This window comes from Microcaecilia unicolor, chromosome 1 (assembly GCF_901765095.1).
Source record: "Microcaecilia unicolor chromosome 1, aMicUni1.1, whole genome shotgun sequence".
Taxonomy (NCBI): domain Eukaryota; kingdom Metazoa; phylum Chordata; class Amphibia; order Gymnophiona; family Siphonopidae; genus Microcaecilia; species Microcaecilia unicolor.
In genome coordinates this window covers 699,453,068-699,473,610 of record NC_044031.1, presented here as the reverse complement: position 1 = coordinate 699,473,610, position 20,543 = coordinate 699,453,068, and the positions used below count along the sequence as shown (strand labels likewise).

At 45.1% G+C, this 20,543-nt stretch overlaps 1 protein-coding gene across 1 annotated transcript in view; it reads right to left on the bottom strand.

Moving 5' to 3' along the window:
• Positions 1–20,543, bottom strand: part of LRRC49 (leucine rich repeat containing 49) — a 249,223-nt gene that overhangs the window by 142,660 nt on the left and 86,020 nt on the right. Inside the window, 1 exon segment of the mRNA XM_030188617.1 lies at positions 8,238–8,381. Within this exon segment, the coding sequence (XP_030044477.1) occupies positions 8,238–8,381 (144 nt within the window).

Genomic DNA, 20,543 nt, shown 5'->3' with positions numbered 1-20,543 from the left:
ACATACCCAACAGACTGCTAAAACCTGTTGTTTCCTTATCTATATCACTAAAATTCATCCTTTCCTTACTGTGCACACTATCAAAACCCTTATCCACTCTTATCACCTCTTGCTCAGACTATTGCAACCTGCTTCTCATAGGTCTTCCACTAAAGCCATCTCTCTCTCTCTCCTTCAATCTGTTTAAAATTCTGCTGCAAGGCTTATATTCCCCCCATGTCACTATGCTCATATTAGCCTTGTCCTCAAGTCACTTCATTGGCTCCCTATCTGTTTCCGCATACAGTTCAAACTCCTCTTATTGACTTACAAGTGCATTTACTCTGCAGTTCCTCAGTACCTCTCCACTCTTATTTCTCCTTACACTCCTTCCCGGGAACTCCATTCATTGGGTAAATCTCTCCTATCTGTACCCTTCTTCTCCACTGCAAACTACAGACTCTGTTCCTTTTATCATGCTGCACCATATAACTGGAATAGACTTCCGGAGCCAGTGCGTCACTCTCCATCTCTGGCCATCTTCAAATCTAGTCTAAAAGCCCACCTTTTTGATGCTGCTTTTATCTCCTAACCCCTATTCACTTGTACAGTACCCATGTCTGTTTTATCATTCCCATCTTAGTAATTCCCTTATTTGTCCTATTTGTCTGTCCTGATTAGATCATAAGCTTCTTTGAGTAGAGACTGCCTCTTCATGTTCAAGTGTACAGCGCTGCATACATCTAGTAGTGCTCTAGAAATGATAATTAGTAGTAGTAGTAGAGTCAGTTCTGAAAACATAGAAGCTCCAACTCTTACTGTAACTTGCAAAATGTGTACATTGATCAATGTCCAACTATATACAGTTGCTTACTATAGTTTTAGAGGCTTCACTAGAAAACCTCTGCATCAAACCTCAACATCATAATTTGCCTAGATCAACAGGGCCAACAACTTCTCATTACACAACTGTTCAAAATATGGGGAGAGGGGTTAAACATAACTAGACCAGATCTGATACTGAACACACAGAAAATGGCTTTTATAAAATTATATGGATGAATACACACATTAAGAACATACATGCTTGTTTTGTTTTTTTTTACTTTTAGTTTACTCATTTCAATTATATATAATCAGATCTCAAAAGAATGCAACTGAGGAAAATAGGAAATTTCACTACCAATAAAAACACAAAAAATATATTGTATCATACACATCCACTATAACAGGTAAAGGGACCAAGATATGGAAACTAAAAAAAAAAAAAAAGTTATCAACAGAAAACACCCAAATCAATCTAGGGCCGTAGCCAGCTATGTTTCCAAACCATCTAAAGAAAGGTCATACCTGTATTTTCAACACTTCTTTTATTTATTTATTTATTTTATTTTATTTATTGCATTTGTATTCCACATTTTCCCACTATTTGCAGGCTCAATGTGGCTCACATTATGCCGTAATGGCAATTGCCATTTCCGGAATGAGAAATACAAAGTGGTATTGCATTAAAGTTCATAAGTGACAGAGTAAGTTAAGCAGTCAAGTATAGAGAGTTTGGTTTTGTCCAGTTCTGGTATAAGTTTCGTTGTCTGGCATTTAGGATGGATCATTGTGGTATGCCTTTTTGAACAGGTTGGTTTTTAGTGATTTTCGGAAGTTTGTTAGGTTGTGCATTGTTTTTATGACGTTTGGTAGTGCATTCCATAGTTGCGTGCTTATGTAGGAGAAGCTGGATGCATATGTTGATTTATATTTTAGTCCTTTGCATCTGGGGTAGTGGATATTCAGCAATGTGCGTGCTGACCTTTTTGTGTTCCTGGTTGGTAAGTCTATGAGGGGCCTCGCTGTGAATGACTTTATGAACCAGGGTGCAAATTTTGAACGCAATACGTTCTTTCTTAGAAACCACAAATTCTAAGTTGCCTGGGATCACTAAAGACATAAGAATTATTTTGAAATAATAGGCAACAAACACAAGGGCAATGAAGCAACCTGTGCACAAGAGCGCAGGTCCAAGAATTGTTGGTGTCATCTCTGGGTATTACTCAAAAGATCAGGAAATATTCTTAACTTAGAGTCCAAGAACTCATGATCCATATAGCAGAAATATAAATTTTAGAACACCGTCTCTGTCAGGTTCTAAAGCAAACGTCACCAAAAGTATAGTCCTTTGAGTTATAAGAGCTAAAGAGCTAATGAGGATAACTCCAAGAAATCTGTTAAATTTGCCTCTTGCAGACCAGTTCCACCCTTAAGGTCCCTTTTAAAAAGCTGTGGCAAAAGGGGGTTGGCGCTGGCATCATCGCGTTTTACACACCTGCCGAGGTCTCCTTTTACCGCAGCTGGTAAAAGGGAAGTCTTGTCTTCCCACAGGCCATTTCGGGGGGGGGGGGCCTTACCACCACCCATTGAGGTGGCGGTAAGGGCTCCCACATTAATCCACCATTAACTGGGCAGCACATGGCACTGCCCAATTACTACCAGGTACACTCTGGCGCTACAAAAATAAATTTCTGTTGCACCGGAAATAACAACGCGCTAGGGGTGGAAAGTACCACTGGGCTGCTGCGGTAGCCCAGTGGTACTTCCTGTACAGCGAGCAGTAAGCCCACACTGGGCTTACCACTGCTTAGTAAAAACAGCCCTTACTACCTGGTAAAACCAGGCACTGAGTGCTTACTAAAGGTGGTAGTGCCTCTGCTGACAATTTAAGCACTTCCTGAAAATATTTTCTGGCCATTTCAACAGAAGCAACCAAGCTGACCTTGGAAAGATTAAGAATCTCAAACTATTTTTTCCTCAAACAATTTTCCATATACTCTATTTTCTTTGAAGTGAAGTTCTTATCCATAACAAGGGCCTCACAGATTTTAATTCAGAAACCTTAGATTCTAGTAGGGGAATCAGACAAACCCTGAAACTGGGAGGGAGGGAGGAAAGGAAGGAAAGGGGGCACCTTACAACTTGAAAGCTAAACTATGGAGAGGGGAGGGGGGTCCCAAATAACATAGAGGGGGGTCCCTAAGACCAGAGAGGGGGAAAGGGGGTTCCCTAAGACCAGAGAGGGAGGAAGGAGGGGTCCCCAAGAACACAGGGGGGGGAAGGGAATCCTCAAACCAAAGGGGAGGGGGTCCAAAGGGGAGGGGGGAGAGGGGAGGACACTCACTGTCTCACATACACACTCACTCTCACATACACCCACTCTTACAGACACAGTCGCAACCACCCTCACTCTGTCACACACACACACTTGCACATTCACTCTCTCTCTCACACAGTCACTCTCACAAACCTACACACTCAGTGGAAAACCTTGCTAGTGCCCGTTTCATTAGAACCAGAAACGGGCCTTTTTTACTAGTATATATATATTTTTTTAAAGGCCAGGACCGGCATTGAGTTGCGGTCCTCTGAACTACGGCAGTGACTAGTGTGTAGGGGGCGTGGTGATAATCGGCCTTTTAGCGTGCGTGTGTGGTAATTCGTGTCTAATCCATCTGAGGCAGTTAAGCGCTGCTCCCGGTGTGGGAACTGGCGAGCAGCGTCGGGATCGTGTGACCAGGCCACACTGGGAGAGTCATCTGTGCGACCCGCTTTGGAGGACAGTGCAGCATTAGTCTTTTTTGGCGGGAACACCTGAAGACCCATCTTTTTAACAAGGCATACCACAAAGATCAACCAATGTGAACACACACAATTCCTCCACATAGATTCAAAACTGTCTTATAATATCTGCTTGTTATGCTATTATCTTGCTTTATCATAATCATATTGCTTGTTATACTATTATCTTGCTTTTTCATTATCATATTGCCCAAGATTCCTCTTAATACTAAATGTCATGTCTTCTATTTTTCAAGATGTATTGTAAGCCACATTGAGCCTGCAAAAAGGTGGGAAAATGTGGGATACAAATGCAATAAATAAATCCAGTGCATGAGCTGAACATTCAACGTTCCATTACTGATTTTAAATCAGAAGAAAATGTATTTGCCACCTTACTCAATGAAGGAGGCAATGTCCTTCTGTGGATCAGTAACTGGTTATTGGACAGAAAACAGAGGGTAGGGTTAAACGGCCACTCTGGAGGACAGTGAATAGTGGATTGCTGCAGGGATCTGTACTGGGACCAGTGCTATTTAACATATTTAAAAATATATCAAGCATTATATGTCAATAAAAAAGATTTAACCATAAAAATGATCTGGAAATCAGAACAAGCAAAATGATTACATTTGCAGATGACACAAAACTATTCAAAGTTGTCAAAATGCATGTGGATTGTGAAAAATTGCAGGAAGACCTTAGAAAGCTAAAAGACTAGGCATCCAAAAGGCAGATGAAATTTAATGTGGATAAATCATAGTTACCTGATGCTAGGGTCCACCTTAGGAGTCAGCACTCAAGAAAAATATCTAGGTGTCATTTCTGCCCAGTGTGTGGTGGTGGCCAAAAAAGCAAACAGGATGCTAGGAATTCTTTGGAAAGGGATGCAAAATAAGACCAGGAATATTATAATGCCTCTGTATCGCTCTATGGTGTGACCTCACCTTGAGTATTGTGTTCAATTCTGGACATCATATCTCAAAAAAGATATAGTGGAATTAGAAAAGGTTCAAACAGCGACCAAAATGATAAAGAGGATGGAACCCGTCCCATATGAGGAAAGGCTAAAGAGGTTAGGGCTCTTCAATTTGGAAAAGAGATGGCTGAGGGGGGATATGATAGAGGTCTACAAAATACTTAGTGATGTAGGATGGGTAGAAGTGAATCGATTTTTCACTCTTTCAGAAAGTACAAAGACTAGGGGACACTCAATAAAATTACAAGGAAATACATTTAAAACAAATAGGAGGAAATATTTTTTCACTCAAAGAATAGTTAAGCTCTGGAGCTCACTGCTGGAGGATGTGGTAATAGCGGTTAGCATATCTGGATTTAAAAATAGGTTTAGAAAAGTTCCTGGAGGAAAAGACCATAGTCTGTTACTGAGATGGACATGGGAGAAGTCACTGCTTGCCCAGGGATTGGTAGCATGGAATATTACTAATTGGGTTTCTGCCAGGTACTATTGGAAGCAGGATACTGGGCTAGATGGACCATTGGCCTGACCCAGTATGGTTATTCTTATGTTCTTAAGAATTCAGTGTATCCATGCTTTCCCATAGCATGTTCAATGTGACAGTCATCAGCCAAACCAGGAAAGTCACCAGGCTCAATTGTGCCCCTTCCCTCTCAGCAAACTCCGTACTCACTGTCGATGGTAATAAACACTGCTGTAGTGGGTTCTGGTTGCAGGTATCCCCAGGAGAGGTCATAAGCTGGACAGGAGAGATCAAACCCTCTTCCTGACTGCTCCTCTGCTCAGTAGGCAGAGCACTTTCGAGCTGTGGTGAAGCTAACATCACGCACACTTATTTATACATGTACCATGCAAAGGCATTTCCAGAGGCATGGTCCAAAGTGGGAGTGAAGTTGCCAAGAACATGCATATTTTACAGAAATAATAAAGAATTACAAGCATTAAACAGGCAGTTAATAAATCCCAATAAATAAATAAGTAAATAAATAAAAACAAACATGCACACACAGTGCTTTTTTTGTAGAAAAAAGGTGCCGGTACTCATTATGGGTGGGGTCACCATGTATGACTCCACCCCTATTATAGCCACACCCTTATTAGCCACACCCCTAATACCAGCCATGGCGCATATAAACAGACTAAAATAATACCGGGAAACAGGTTTCCAATCACGATAATTACTCTTTAGTATAAATGGGAAACGAGTACTCAAGTAAGCACGTCTAACAATTTATTATTCAGGAGGAAAAAGCCTCAAAAAGCACCATGTCTGCTAGTACAGCGGATAAGGGCTAGGGCTTCTTCATCATAGGCAAAAAAAACCTCCTGATGTAGCTAGCTTGCCTTCTTACTCAAAAGATCTTAGGGGCTATCCTCAGGAGCTTAGCCTAGAATGGGTGGCAGAGCTGGTGGTTGGGAGGCGGGGCTAGTGTGGGCAGACATATACGGTCTGTGCTGGGGCTGGTGGTTGGGAGGCGGGACTAGTGCTGGGCAGACTTATACGGTCTGTGCCAGAGCCGGTGGTGGGTGGCAGGGATAGTGCTGGGCAGACTTATACAGTCTGTGCCAGAGCTGGTGGTTGGGAGGCGGGGTTGGTGGTTGGGAGGCGGGGATAGTGCTGGGCAGACTTATACGGTCTGTGCCAGAGCTGGTGGTTGGGAGGCGGGGTTGGTGGTTGGGAGGCGGGGATAGGGCTGGCCAGACTTATACGGTCTGTGCACTGAAGAGGACAGTACAAATAAAAAAAGTAGCACATATGAATTTATCTTCTTGGGCAGACTGGATGGACCGTGCAGGTCTTTTTCTGCCGTCATCTACTATATGTAATAATCTTCAGTCTTTCTTTCTCTGTACTTCTCCTCTCTCCTCCCCTCCATTCATGTCCAGCATTTCTCCTCTCTCTTCACTCCCCTGTATCCATATAAAGCAATAATTCTCTCTCCCCTCTCCTTCATCCAAGTCCAGCATTTCTCCTCTCTCCCCGCCAACTCCTCCATCCATTCATGTCCAGCAATTCTCCTTTATCTCCTTCTCTCCTCTCCAACCATTTTCAGTATTTCTCCTCTCTCCCCTGCCCTCCCCTCCTATCCATGTGCATCTCCTTCCTGTATTCCCTCCCCTCCATCCATGTCCAGCATGTCTCCTCTCTTCCCTGCCACCCCCTCCCATGTCCAACGATTCTCCTCTATCCCCTGTCCTCCCCTCTCATCCATGTCCAACAATTCTCCTCTCTGTCCCCTGCCCGCCCCTTCCATCTATGTCCAGCGAATCTCTCTTCGCTGACCTCCCCTCCCATCCATGTCCAGTGTCTCCTCTCTCCCCTGCCCTCCCCTCTCATCCATGTGCAGCAATTCTCCTCTGGCCCCTATCCTCCCCGCCATGTCCAGCGATTCTCCTCTCTCCTGCCCTCCCCTCAAATCCATATCCAGCAATTCTCCTTTCTCCCCTGCCCTCCCCTCCATGTCCAGCAATTCTCCTCTCTCCCCTGCCTTCCGTCCTCTCCATGTCCAGTGATTCGTTCAAACCCCAGCCCCCGCCCTCCCTCAGCTCCCCAACTTTTCTTGAAATCTTTAATTTACCCGAAGTCGCGGCGAACTGGCAGTAAAAACAGCTGGCAGGCAGGCTTGCGTCCTCGTCGCTTCCCTTCCCTCTCAGCGCATCCCGCCCTCGCGGAAAGGAAATTACATCAGAGGAAGGCGGGATGCGCTGAGAGGGAAGGGAAGCGACGAGGAGGCAAGCCTGCCTGCCAGCTGTTTTTACTGCCGGTTCGCCGCGACTTCAGGTAAATTAAAGATTTCAAGGAAAGTCGGGGAGCCGGAACTCACAAAAAACACATATTGACCTTCTTCAGAGCAGATGTAAATTTGTGCATGAAAATGTTTGTGCTGTTGAGGATAGTTCTGAATGCCTACTTTATAAAAGCATATAGGGATAAAATGCACACCTTTTTGAAACAACTATCATAGGTATTCTGTTATGAAATTACCCCACACACTACTAACTTCAAGTATAGGCTTCAGTGCAGGAATCAGCAACCATTCTGCTCAATTGCTGGCACTTGTAGTGCTGTTGTCGTGCTGTCACTGGTGAGGAGGAATCCTCTGATAAAATATGGCCTTCTCTAGGGTAGGCGGTACCTCTTTCTCCAGCATGGAATACTGACTGCCAAAAGGAAGTGTTCCTTAAGTTGCCTCTTCTGAGGTGCAGAGGGTCCCCTTTCGATGTTAGTTGTTGCCTCTGAGATGAAAATTCAGTAGCCTCCCCTGCTATGTTGCCTCTCTACAAGCACATTTTTACTAGCATGCCATCACTAAAAAAAATGCCAGCACCACAAACATTTTCAAAAGTCGCTGTGTGGCTCTGCTGATCCTAAGTGTCAAGACAACACAACTAGCTCGCCAGTTTTGAAAATGCTTATGGTTCTGGCATATTTAGGAACCAGCATGCCAGTAAAATGTGTCTGCATACCCCCAGGTGGTACATGTGCAAAGGTTTACCAACCCCTGCCAGGTTATCAACTGCTGACATAGGTTATTCACTCTCCTACCCCAGCTGCCCAGAACAAATGTGGAGTGATTAAAAAAAATAATTAAAGCAAGTTCAGTAATGTAAAGAAATCAGCATTAGAATTTAGCTTTCACACTCTTTAAAAATCAATTTAGAATTCACTTACCACATAGTTGATCTGGTTATTCCGAAGGTTAAGTTCAACCAGTGAATCCAGTCCACTAAGATTCTCTACTTGATTTATACTGTTTCTAGCAAGGTTTAGTACGCGGAGCTCAGAAAGATGAGATATATTTTCTATTTTAGTGATCTGTAAATGGAAATGTTTATAATACTTCATACTCTGTACCCAATACACCTCAAAAACTTCAACAATGCACAAGATCATTATATGGTAAGAGGAAACTATGGCCCAATTTAAGCATCTTACTTTGCTTCAGCATGCCCATGTATCCAAATTCCTGTGCTTTCAAATTACCATTGTCACTTTGCTTTACAAAGCTAATGTCGCATATCCTTGGTCAGGGCTTTTTTCTGTTTATTCATGGGTCTCTTTTCTTGAAACTATCCCCTCTCATTGCTGAGCCAGTAAACCTGTTTTTGTTATGGTATTCATAGTGATAAATCATCTGCAAAGCAACAGATCCACAACGAGAGCATGTCTATAGCTCAGAAAGTAATTATAACCATTTTATACTAAAAAAATAAATAAAATATAACCATCATAGGTAGACTCCAAAGAGAGAGAGAATTTATCTTAAACATTTTGCATGATTGTCATAGATAAGGACTTGCCTGTCACACTTGTTTCTATTGAAGCAAAAAAGCAGAAAATAATTTCTGAGCCAGTACAGCAACCATATAAAGACAGAGAACTGGCTATTCCATTTTCAAGAAGAAGATATTTGGTCTTACTTGCTAATTTTCTTTCCTTGAGTCCTACCATACTGGTCCCAACATGTGGGCTGTGCCCTTTGTAGATGGAGAAAAGAACAAAAGGTGGTGAGATCCACTCTACAAAGAGTACCATGTAACCTGCTCCTCTTCAATGATTCATACCAAAGTACATCACACAGACAAGAGGGTAGAGTCCCCTACTGAAGAACTGTTCCTTGAACTGGGATACTGCTAAAGAAACAACAATACTAAACCAAAATTTAAAGGCAATATAAAGAAACTCATTAAATCTTAAATCTCAAAAACAAATTGGATGGGATTCTTGGCTGATCTGGTAAGACTAAAGGAAAGAAGATTAGCAAATACAACCAAATTTCTCCTTTATAATCCACCGGACCAATTCCGACATGTGGAATGCAACAAAGTGCTCTTTATACTGGGTGAAACTCTGAAATCCAAGCCCTAAGCACTCCCTCTCCATTTTGGTGTGGCCCCTATGCCTTTCATCCTTTGATTGGCCCTCCTGCTGTTATACTGAAGCCCATATGATCTGAGTCCTAGGCGCCATGTCCAATTCTTTTAGGCGTCATGGCGATCTAGCATCTGCAGTTTGTCAACCCTTGTGTAGAGCTTTGGATTCTACATCCCCTAGATGTGCATAGGGCACTGATGATTTATTCAGAGGTTAAAAATGAGTTTCAAGGAGAGGAGGAAGTGACATCACCTCAGGCGATGGCAGCCTAGCTCTCGAGCTCCCGCTCCCCGATAGAGAGAAAAAGCGTTAATTGGCAACCGCCGGCTACTTTGCAATCTTTATAGCATTTCCCAACGCTCCGTACCAGACACCGTCATGAGCAAATTGTCCTCGGAGCGAAATAAGGACTCGGAGAAGTCCGTGGGCGGCGGATCCGGTAAGGCCGCGAAGCGCCACAAGGCAATGGCGCGGGCATCAGCTTCTGACTCCGACTCCGAGTTATCGATGGCGGAGTCTCGGAGGCCGCCCACTAAACAGGGTGTCTCGAGTGAGCTTCGCCAAATCCTCTCCAGCATTCAGGAGGACATTAAAAAGTCAAAAGATGAAATACTGGACCGGATGGAGGTACTGAGTTCTGATCTCAAGGAGCTGGGGGGGCCACGTGGAAGACGCGGAAGCTAAGCTGAAGGAACACTCTGAATCCCTGCACTCCCACGCAGCACAACTCCAAGCGCTAGACCAAAAGAACCAGGAGCTGACTTTTAAGATCGACGACCTCGAGAATAGGGGAAGAAGAAATAACCTTCGGTTTCGAGGAGTCCCTGAGGGCGATGAGACCGAGGATGTCCCAACCATAGTGCAAACATTGTGCGCAACCCTGCTGGGGACCGAGGCAGCAGCGGTAAAAATAGAACTGGACAGAGCGCATAGAGCCCTCGGGCAGCGGCAGGAGAACAGGGCACGGGACATCATCGCTCGTTTTCACAGATATGAGCAGAAGGAACAACTCCTAAACAGCTCCAGGACGCAGCCCGACTTGGAATACAGGGGGGCCAAAATACTTGTGTATCAAGACCTTTCTCAATTTACTCTGCAACAGAGACGCAGTATGAAACCGGTCCTGGACCTTCTAACTAAGGAGCGGATCTCATACCGATGGGGCTTTCCTTTTTCACTGAGCTATACAATACAGGGATCCAAGCACAGAGTTTCTACATTGTCGGAAGCATGGATATCCCTGCACACAGCAGGCCTGGTGACCACGAGCACGCCTCCGGGTGCATTAGCGCCTGTCACGAAAGCGAAGCTCCAGAAATGGCAGCGGGTCCCCGAATCAGCGAAGCGGAGTAACCCGAAACGGAAAGCTGCAGCAGAAGGCACTTGAACTGGCGGGGCTGCCTTGTTGGATCGTTTGTCTTGGGACTTTTTCCCAGTAAGGTGACCAGAAGGACGATGGACCACTTTGTGGCATTAGCCTGGTCAGTAAAAGGGAGTTATAAATGTTTTGATATGCCTAAAGCTTACTGATCTACCCCCTGCATAGGGAATTTTAAGAATAATACCATTAGATTTCAAGGGGGGAGTAATTAGGAGGGGGAACTGTTAACACGGTGCTGTGCTGTAAGTGTTTAAGGAGGAGGGGTAACATATGGGTAGTTTGGTTGGGGGGAGGCTTAAATGCGGATCATTGAGCTTGCTGTTGATAAATGGGGAAATAGACTGAGGCGGTAAAATGGTGATGTTGGGGGGGCGGGGAGGGCTGGGTTGTTTGGAGTATGGTGGGTCACTCCCTCTTTTCCCACTTAGAGGTCTCTCGCCTTCGGGTTGGTGTTAGATGGGTACAGGGAGGCAGGGGAGGGTGGGGATATCAGTGGGAGGCGGGGTGGGCACAATGGGTAGGATGCACCATTGGTGCAGGGGGGTTTATATATGGGGGCACCACTGTTACTTGGGAATGTATGTAAATGAAGTGGAAGGATTATATGTGCTGGGGGTGGGGTGACCTAATCTCCCAGTGATGAGTACTGAAATAAAGATATTATCATATAATGTAAAGGGGTTGAACATGCCTCAGAAAAGGCAGAAATTATTCAAAGAGCTGCAACAGCTAAAACCGCATATTGTCTTGTTGCAGGAGACTCATCTCCTTAGAGTGCATGAGCGACTTCTTTCCCACCCAGACTACCCTAGTTCATTTTTCGCCTCTAAAAAGCGTGGGTTGGCGGTACTGTTTCACAAATCCATATCTGCCCAAATACTAAATATCAAACGTGACCCGGGTGGGCGTTATTTGTTTTTGCAAACTGTCATAGACCAAGTGGTCCTTACTCTCGCATCCTTATACGCACCCAATGATCACCAGGGGACCTTTTATACCAAAGTGAAGAATATATTAGCTACATTTACCCAGGGCTCTCTGATCTTGGGGGGTGATTTCAATGAAGTTATGGATCTGGTGCTAGACAGATCCGGGAGACCCCAGCACTTAGTATCTAGGGACTCTTCGGCCCTGGGCTCCTTGGTCTACTCCTTGGGGACCTTAGACGTTTGGAGACTGAGTCACACCACCATGAGGGACTATACATTCTTCTCCCCTGTACTCCCGCATTGACTACATCTTTCTCGATGTTACACTAGCTGAGAGGGGTCCAAAAGCAGGAATCGGCAGTGTTACCATTTCTGACCATGCCCCAGTTTGGGTTACTATACCAACCATTAGAACAGAGATTAAAGATAAAAGATGGACGCTTAACACAGATCTGCTGCAGGAGGGGGAGGTGGCGGAGGGCTGTAGGAAGGTCCTGAAGGAATACTTGGAGTTCAATAAGGAGTCGGACCCACCTCTCAGTATCGTGTGGGATGCTATGAAGGCTGTATCGAGAGGCTGTTTTATACAAATAGCAAGGGGCGAGAGTCCGTAGGGCCCAGCTGTCACAATGCTTGGAAAAGATCCGGTTCCTTGAAGCGAAGCACAAGCTGGGTGGCTCCCCTGTGGTTTTGGAGGAGCTGCACAGGCAGAGGCTCCAGCTGGACTCTATTTACTCTGAACAATTAAGTTGGGTACAAAATAGAAATAAGGTTTGATCCTATGAATTCACTAATAAAGCCGGACGTCTCCTGGCCATAAAATTACTAGGCGAAAGATAGATCGAGCGATTACCCACATTAGGAGCGAGAGGGGTGACATTCTGAACACATCTGAAGCCATACGGCGGCGCTTCAGCGAATTCTACCAGGAGCTATACGCACAGGATATCAACCCCCCTGTAGACTCCATCTTAGATTACCTGGCCGAGAGTGACCTAGCCTCTTTGACAAATCAGCAGAAGGCTACACTCGATGAGCCGGTTACTCCAGTTGAGATACAAAAAGCTGTACAACACTTGCCCTCCTGTAAATCACCGGGGCTGGATGGCTTCCCCAATGAATTCTATAAGAAATATGCCCCCGAGCTGGCTCCGTTATTAGCTGATCTGTTTAACCTGATTGGGAAAGGGGAGTCCTTGCCCGCATCCATGTTGGAAGCATGGATCACGGTATTGCCTAAACCGAATAAAGATCATAAGGACTGTGGGTCTTATCGCCCCATATCTGTGTTGAACGCGGATGTCAAAATCTTAGCCAAAATCTTGGCCAATAGATTGGCACCTTTGCTTCCCGCCATTATCCACCCTGACCAGGTGGGGTTTGTCCCATATCGAAAAGCAGCTGACAACACTAGGCGGGTGGTCGACTTAATCTACCTGGATAAGCGAATGCAGAGGCCCCTTTGCCTCCTTAGTTTAGACGCCGAAAAGGCCTTCGACCAGGTGCACTGGCCATTTATGTACAAAGTTGTGGAGGCCTTCGGGATTGGACCTCAGTTTCGCGGGTGGATTCAAGCATTCTATAGCTCCCCTAAACCATGTGTTCGGATGAATGGGGGCAATTCTGCAATGATCCCTCTACACAGAGGCACTAGACAAGGCTGCCCCTTGTCCCCCCTCTTGTTTGCAATGGTTATGGAGCCATTCGTCACTAGGCTTAGAAACAACCCAAATATATCTGGACTCTCAATAGGTGGCAGAGAACATAAGCTATCCCTTTTCGCGGATGATGTGCTGTTGTTTGTCACTCGCCCCCCTGACCACTTTCCCTGGGCTCCTGAAGGAGATAGAGGACTACTCGATCGTCTCAGGGTTCAAAGTGAATATGGCTAAATCTGAAGTATTGAATGTGACGCTCCCGGGGGAACTTGTGGGCCTGTTGAGGTCTTCCTATGCTTTCCGGTGGGCTACTAAGAGCATCCGCTACTTGGGGGTTAATTTGATGGCTCACCTTCCGGACCTCTTCGCAGTAAATTATAAGGGCTTGGCTGGGACACTTAGTGAGGATTTGGGTAACTGGGCTGACCTGGACCTTTCTTGGTTCGGCCGAATAGCTGCAGTTAAGATGAATGTGCTGCCGCGCTTACTCTACTTATTTCAGGCCCTCCCAATCACAATGCCCCGTAAATTCCTAGCAACTCTGCAGGACCATATTATGCACTTTATTTGGGCAGGAAAACGCCCACGACTGGCACGCTCGGTCTTGTATCAGGATAGGAAGAGGGGGGGCTGGGGGTACCCAACCTGGCCTAGTACTACAGGGCGGTCCAGGCGCGTGCGGCAGTGGAATGGTTCCAAGACTACCCAGACCGGCAATGGGTGCAGGTGGAACAATACACCCTAGGTGCGAGGCCACTGGGGGCACTTATGTGGATTCCGAGCTCGCTTAGTTCTTTAGAGGAGGGGCTGTGTCCCTCTATATATGTCACCCTCTCAAACTGGGACAGTATGTTTCCACACCAACGTACTACACTCTCCCGTCTGTCCCCCATAGCTTACAATCCATTATTTTACCCGGGTACGACAAAAGGAGCATTCACAAGATGGCATACGGGAGGTTTACGAATGTGGGGCCAACTGTTTGAAGGGGAGACTTTATTGTCATACACGGAGGCCCTTGAGAGATTTCCAATAGTGGGACCCGACCAGTATCCCTATCTTCAGCTATCCTCTTTTCTTAGGACACGGGCAGTTCGGGAGGTAGTGTCTAGGGAACAATCAACACTAGAGGCCATCTGCGAGGGCCTACCTAGGACTAGTGGGCTGATATCACACCTTTATCAAATTGTTAATAGGCAGTCCCCGAACTACACCTTACATAGGAAGAGCTGGCAAAGGGAACTGGGCATGGAACTGGAGGAGGCGGCCTGGGAGAGAATGGAGCGGGCTGTGGTTGGAGTGTCGTCTCATGAACCTTTTAGGGAGAATGCGGTGAAGGTGCTTTACCGATGGTATCTGACGCCTGAGCGTCTTCAGCGCATCTACCCTGCATCAACAGGCCACATATGGTGGACATGTAGGAAGGTTGGTGCCTACTGGAGGTCGGTACGTAGCAGGCTGCAGAGGTGGACGGGTGACCCGATACCGTGGAGCCCAGTCTTCTTCTTATTCTCTGCTGGTGTTGCGGGTCGCCCTCATACCCAGCAAATCTTTTTGAAGCAGGCTATAAGCACCACCAGAGTTGTACTTGCTGCCCATTGGAAGCAGCCCACAACTCCCCCGATACATCGGTGGATCCAAAAACTGAGACAAATTTGTGAGATGGAACGATTGCTAGCGGAAAGGCGTAATCAAGTGTGTAGATGGCATATGATCTGGGACTCTTTTATCCTTCATGTATAACTTGATCGTTGCCATAGGTTACAGTGGAGTTGGGGGGGGGAGGGATAGGAGGGGAGAGAAGGGTGGGGGGTCTTGAAAGGTAAGAGGGGGGACGGAATTTGGGGCATATCATAAAACTGAAAAAGGTTGAAGTACTGGAATGGTTACTCTGAACAGTTCAAAAGATGTAGTAGTGTACTAAAAGATACTCATGTGATCTGTAATGAGAACAAAGCCATATTATTATTACTTGTTTGCCACAGTGTTAGAAAGTTGTGTACTGTTTTATTGGATTATGCCATGATACGCATGATATGTTATGTTCAGAATTTGTGTACTATTTACTAATAAAGACTTCATGAAAATTAAAAAAAAAAAAAAAGAGTTTCAAAAGTCTTCTTCAGGGGTCCAAGGAAAGGGGAATCAGTGGCACAAGGAGGCAGTCATGTCATCTTATATCCTTAAGTGGCATGTGGTTCCAGAAGGGCCTAGGTCCACACCAAAATGTTGCTGCGAGCTGCCCCTAATAATCAGCCCCCTTTCTCCTACCTGCTAGTACCTCTAAATCTTCTACAGCATTTGTGTTTTGCTGCTGCCGCTCTGCCTGTTCGCAGCTGGCTCTGTCTGCTGGTATCATGCACGAGTTGAAAGAATGAAGCGATACCAAAGTACTTACTTTTCCTTCCAACTCTTTTGCACAGCTGACTAGAGAGAGGGAGTGACAGTAGCAAAAACACAAGCTTTTGTTGATTTGCAGGAAATTTAGAGGTGCCATCTAGGTAGAAGGGGGGCTGATGCTGGGAATAGAGATGGCAGAAAGGTCTGATGCTGGGGATGGAGGAGTGAGGATGGGAGGAGGCTCTTGCTGGCAGATGATGGGGGTGTTAAAAAGAGGCTCATCCTGGGGGTAAGTAGGAAAAGGAGGATGATGCTAGGGCTAGGAGAAGAACCTAATGGTAGGGCTGAGAGAAGAAGGCTGTGGGCAACAGGCTAAAGCAGTAATTGATATGGGGGTAGGTGGGAGAAAGGGGCTGGGTCTTGGAGAAGATTCAGATGCCAGGGCTGGCATGCATGGGGGAGGGGGTGAATGGGCAGGCAGGCAATGGCCAGAGGCTGAATCTACTGAAATCTTCCAATAGACCAGTGCGCCTGATGTTGGTTCCAGGCAAAATGGTAGAGATTATTACACAGCATATACATAGGCATAGATTAATGAGGCAAAGCCAACACTGTTTTAGTCAAGAGAAATCTTGCCTCACCAATCTACTACATTTCTTAGAAGGGGTGAATAAATATGTGGATAAAGGTGAATCTGTTGATACTGTGTATATGGATTTTCAAAAGACATTTGACAAAGTACCTCATGAACAACTCCTGAGGAAATTAGAAAGTCATGGGATAGGAGGTAATGTCCTATTGTGGATTAAGAACTGGTTAAAGATAGAAAACAGAGTAGGGTTAAATGGTCAGTATTCTCAATGGTGAAGCAAAGATAGTGGGGTTCCCCAGGGGTCGATGCTGGGATTGCTGTTTTTTTAACGTATTTATAAATGATCTAAAGGTAAGAATAACTAGTGAGGTAATTAAATTTGCTGGTGACACAAAGTTATTCAAAGTTGGTAAATCGCAAGAGGATTATGAAACATTGCAAGAGGACCTTACGAGACTGGGAGATCAGGCATTCAAATGGCAGATGACTTTAGCTACATGATGCAAGGTTCCACATTAGGAGTCACCACTCAAGAAAAGGATCTAGGTGTCATTGATGATATGTTGAAACCCTCTTCTCAGTGTGCAGTGGCAGATAAGAAAGCAAATAGAATATTAGGAGTTATTAGGAAAGGAATGAAAAACAAAAATGAGAATGTAATGCCTTTGAATCGCTTCATGGTGCGACCACACCTCGAATACAATTGAGGTCACTGGATCTCAAAAAAAGATATAGCAGAATTAACCATCTGCTGGTAGAGAAGCACAACCCAGATATCTAGACTTGTCTGGTAGACAATAAGGAAAATTGACTTCCAGCATGATCAAAAGAACTCTGCAGAAGTTGCATAAGCACATAGGGGGGGCAATTTAAGTTGGTACCGTTATTTACATGTCCCAATGCCACATGGTATTCTATAACAACATCTAGGTAACCAAGTTGCATTTTAGAATACTAACGAACCTTAGTAGCAGTGTGCCTTACATTTACACACCCGCAGTTCACCAGCCATAGACATGGGATAACTAAAGGCATGTGAATGTGGCAAGGATGTGCATAACTCACTGCATTCTGTAAGTTATGAATGTAAAAAGGAGCCCCACCCATGTGAATCCCCCCTCCCTTGAATTTAGACTCTATGACACTTATGAATACCCTTAGGATAATACTTAGGTGCTTGGCAACGCATATAAATGTGCACTTACCCATAAAGGTGCAGGTGGTGAACAAATTCAAGAACCCAGTGACAGAATTGCCCTAATAGCAGATACTTTTATAAAAGGATGTCTAAGTAGTCAAGGCACATATTCTAGAAAAGTAACATATGTGCCTTGATAAAACTGCCTCCCTAGAAGCTCCTACACAAATTTGCACCTGCTCCAAGGAAGGAGTAACTATGAGCACATATGTGCTGGTAAAAAGCAGCATAAATGCACATATTTTACAAAATATGTGCATAAATGCCAATCCAATCTGCTCCCAAGAACTCCTACAAGTTTATCACACAGAAATAGGAAGTGTGTATTCTGTAAGCCTACCATTATGCACATACACCCCTGGGCAATATTATGTGCCTACTTGAACGACTGTTTTTCAAGCTCAAGTTGCTTATAGAATTGCCCCCCCCCCCCCCAAAGAGGGTAATTTTCAAAAGCTACTTAAATAAGCTATTTGAAAATTGCCTACCCTGAATGTGGGTAGAAGTACTCACACTGTTCCACAATATGCACGACTTCACATTTTCACAGACACATTCCCGAGGCAGGGTTAAGGCCAGGGATGCAACAATATACACAGTTCTGCATTTTCCAAATTATGTGTATTTTTGCTAGAAAATTAAATCCAAAAACACTCTTCTTTAAACTAGAAGTTTTAGTACCACAGAGAAAAACATTACTATATAGCAGTATAGTGCAATTAGCAAGAAGGGGAAAAGTCTTGGAACCCAATCTATTTTTGCTTATTTGAAAACAGGACTTATAGGGTAGTTCCAGTCAGGGGCATAAAAAACCCTTCAGGTTATTCCAGTAGTTCCCAAACATTTTTACTTGAAGGCACCCTTAGTGTCCAAGAAAATATTTTGTGCCCCCCCCCCCCCCCACAGCCACACAGGTCTCTATTGCCCCTCCCCCCCCCCACTACACATCATGTCCAGTATTTCTCCCTCTCCCCCCCATGCACCATCTCTCCCTTCCCTCCACCCCTATGTCCAACATTTCTCCCTCTCTGGCCCCTCTCCCCTCATCTCCCCTCGACCCCTATATACAAGATTTCACCCCTTCCTCCCCCTGCAAATCATGTCCAACACTTATGCCCCCTCATTCCTCTTGCAGCATCTCTCCTTCCTTCCACCACCCCACCCACAATTCTCCCTCTGTTTGAACAGATCCCTGGCAGCGATAGCAATTCCCACATGGTGCCTGTCACTAACCCAGAAGCTGCCCTACTACTACTAATCATTTCTAAAGCGCTACTAGACGTACGCAGCACTGTACACTTGAACATGAAGAGACAGTCCCTGCTCGACAGAGCTTACAATCTAATTAGGACAGACAGACAGAACAAACAAGAGATAAGGGAATATTAAAGTGAGGATGATAAAATAAGGGTTCTGAACAAAGTGAATAAGGGTTAGGAGTTAAAAGCAGCATCAAAAAGGTGGGCTTTTAGCTTAGATTTGAAGATGGCCAGAGATGGAGCTTGACGTACCGGCTCAGGAAGTCTATTCCAGGCGTATGGTGTAGCAAGATAAAAGGAACGGTGGCTGGAGTTAGCAGTGGAGGAGAAGGGTGCAGATAAGAGAGATTTACCCAGTGAGCGGAGTTCCCGGGGAGGAATGTAGGGAGAGATGAGAGTGGAGAGGTACTGAGGAGCTGCAGAGTGAATGCACTTATAGGTCAATAAGAGGAGTTTGAACTGTATGCGGAAACGGATAGGAAGCCAGTGAAGTGACTTGAGGAGAGGGCTAATATGAGCATAATGACACTGGCGGAATATTAGTCGTGCAGCAGAATTTTGAACAGATTGAAGAGGAGAGAGATGGCTAAGTGGGAGACCTGTGAGAAGCAAGTTGCAATAATCTAAGTGAGAGGTGATAAGAGTGTGGATAAGGGTTCTGGTAGTGTGCTCAGAAAGGAAAGGGCGAATTTTGCTGATATTATAGAGAAAGAAACGACAGGTTTTAGCAGTTTGCTGAATATGTGCAGAGAAGGAGAGGGAGTCGACGAAGATGACCTCAAGGTTACGAGCTGATGAGACAGGAAGGATGAGAGTGTTATCCACAGAAATAGAGAATGGGGGAGGAGGAGAGGTTGGTTTAGGGGGAAAGATGAGAAGCTCAGTCTTGGTCATGTTTAGTTTCAGATGGCGCGGAGACATCCAGGCAGCAATGTCAGACAGGCAGGCTGATACTTTGGCCTGGATTCCTGCTGAGATTTCTGTTGTGGAGAGGTAGATCTGGGTGTCATCAGCATAAAGATGATACTGAAAACCATGGGATGAGATCAGAGTACCAAGGGAAGAAGTATAGATGGAGAAAAGATGAGGTCCCAGGACAGATCCCTGAGGTACACCAACTGACGACAGTGGGATAGAAGTAGAGGAGGATCCACTAGAGTTATACACTAAAGGTACGCTGGGAGAGAAGAAGAAAACCAGGACAGAGCCCTGAAATCCAAGTGAGGACAGCGTATCAAGGAGTAGGCTGTGATCAACAGTGTCAAAAGTAGCAGATAGATCGAGAAGGATGAGGATAGAATAGAGACCTTTGGATCTGGCCAGGAAAAGATCATTGGAGACTTTAGCAAGCACTGTTTCAGTTGAATGAAGGGGGCAAAAGCCAGATTGAAGTGGATCAAGAATTTCTTGAGATGAAAGAAAGTCAAGGCAACGGCGGTGAACAGCACGTTCAAGTATCTTGGATAGGAAAGGGAGGAGGGAGATGGGGCGATAGTTGGAAGGATAGGTAGGGTCCATTGAATGTTTTTTTAAGGAGTGGTGTGACTATGGCATGTTTGAAGGCATCAGGAACAGTCGCAGTGGACAGTGAAAGATTGAGGATATGACAGATAAAAGGGATGACAGTAGGAGAGATAGTGTTAAGTAGATGGGTGGGAATAGGATCAGAGGAACAGGTTGGTTTTGAGGAGGAAATAAGATGTATAGTTTCCTCTTCAGTGATTTCAGAAAAGGAAGAAAAGGAGG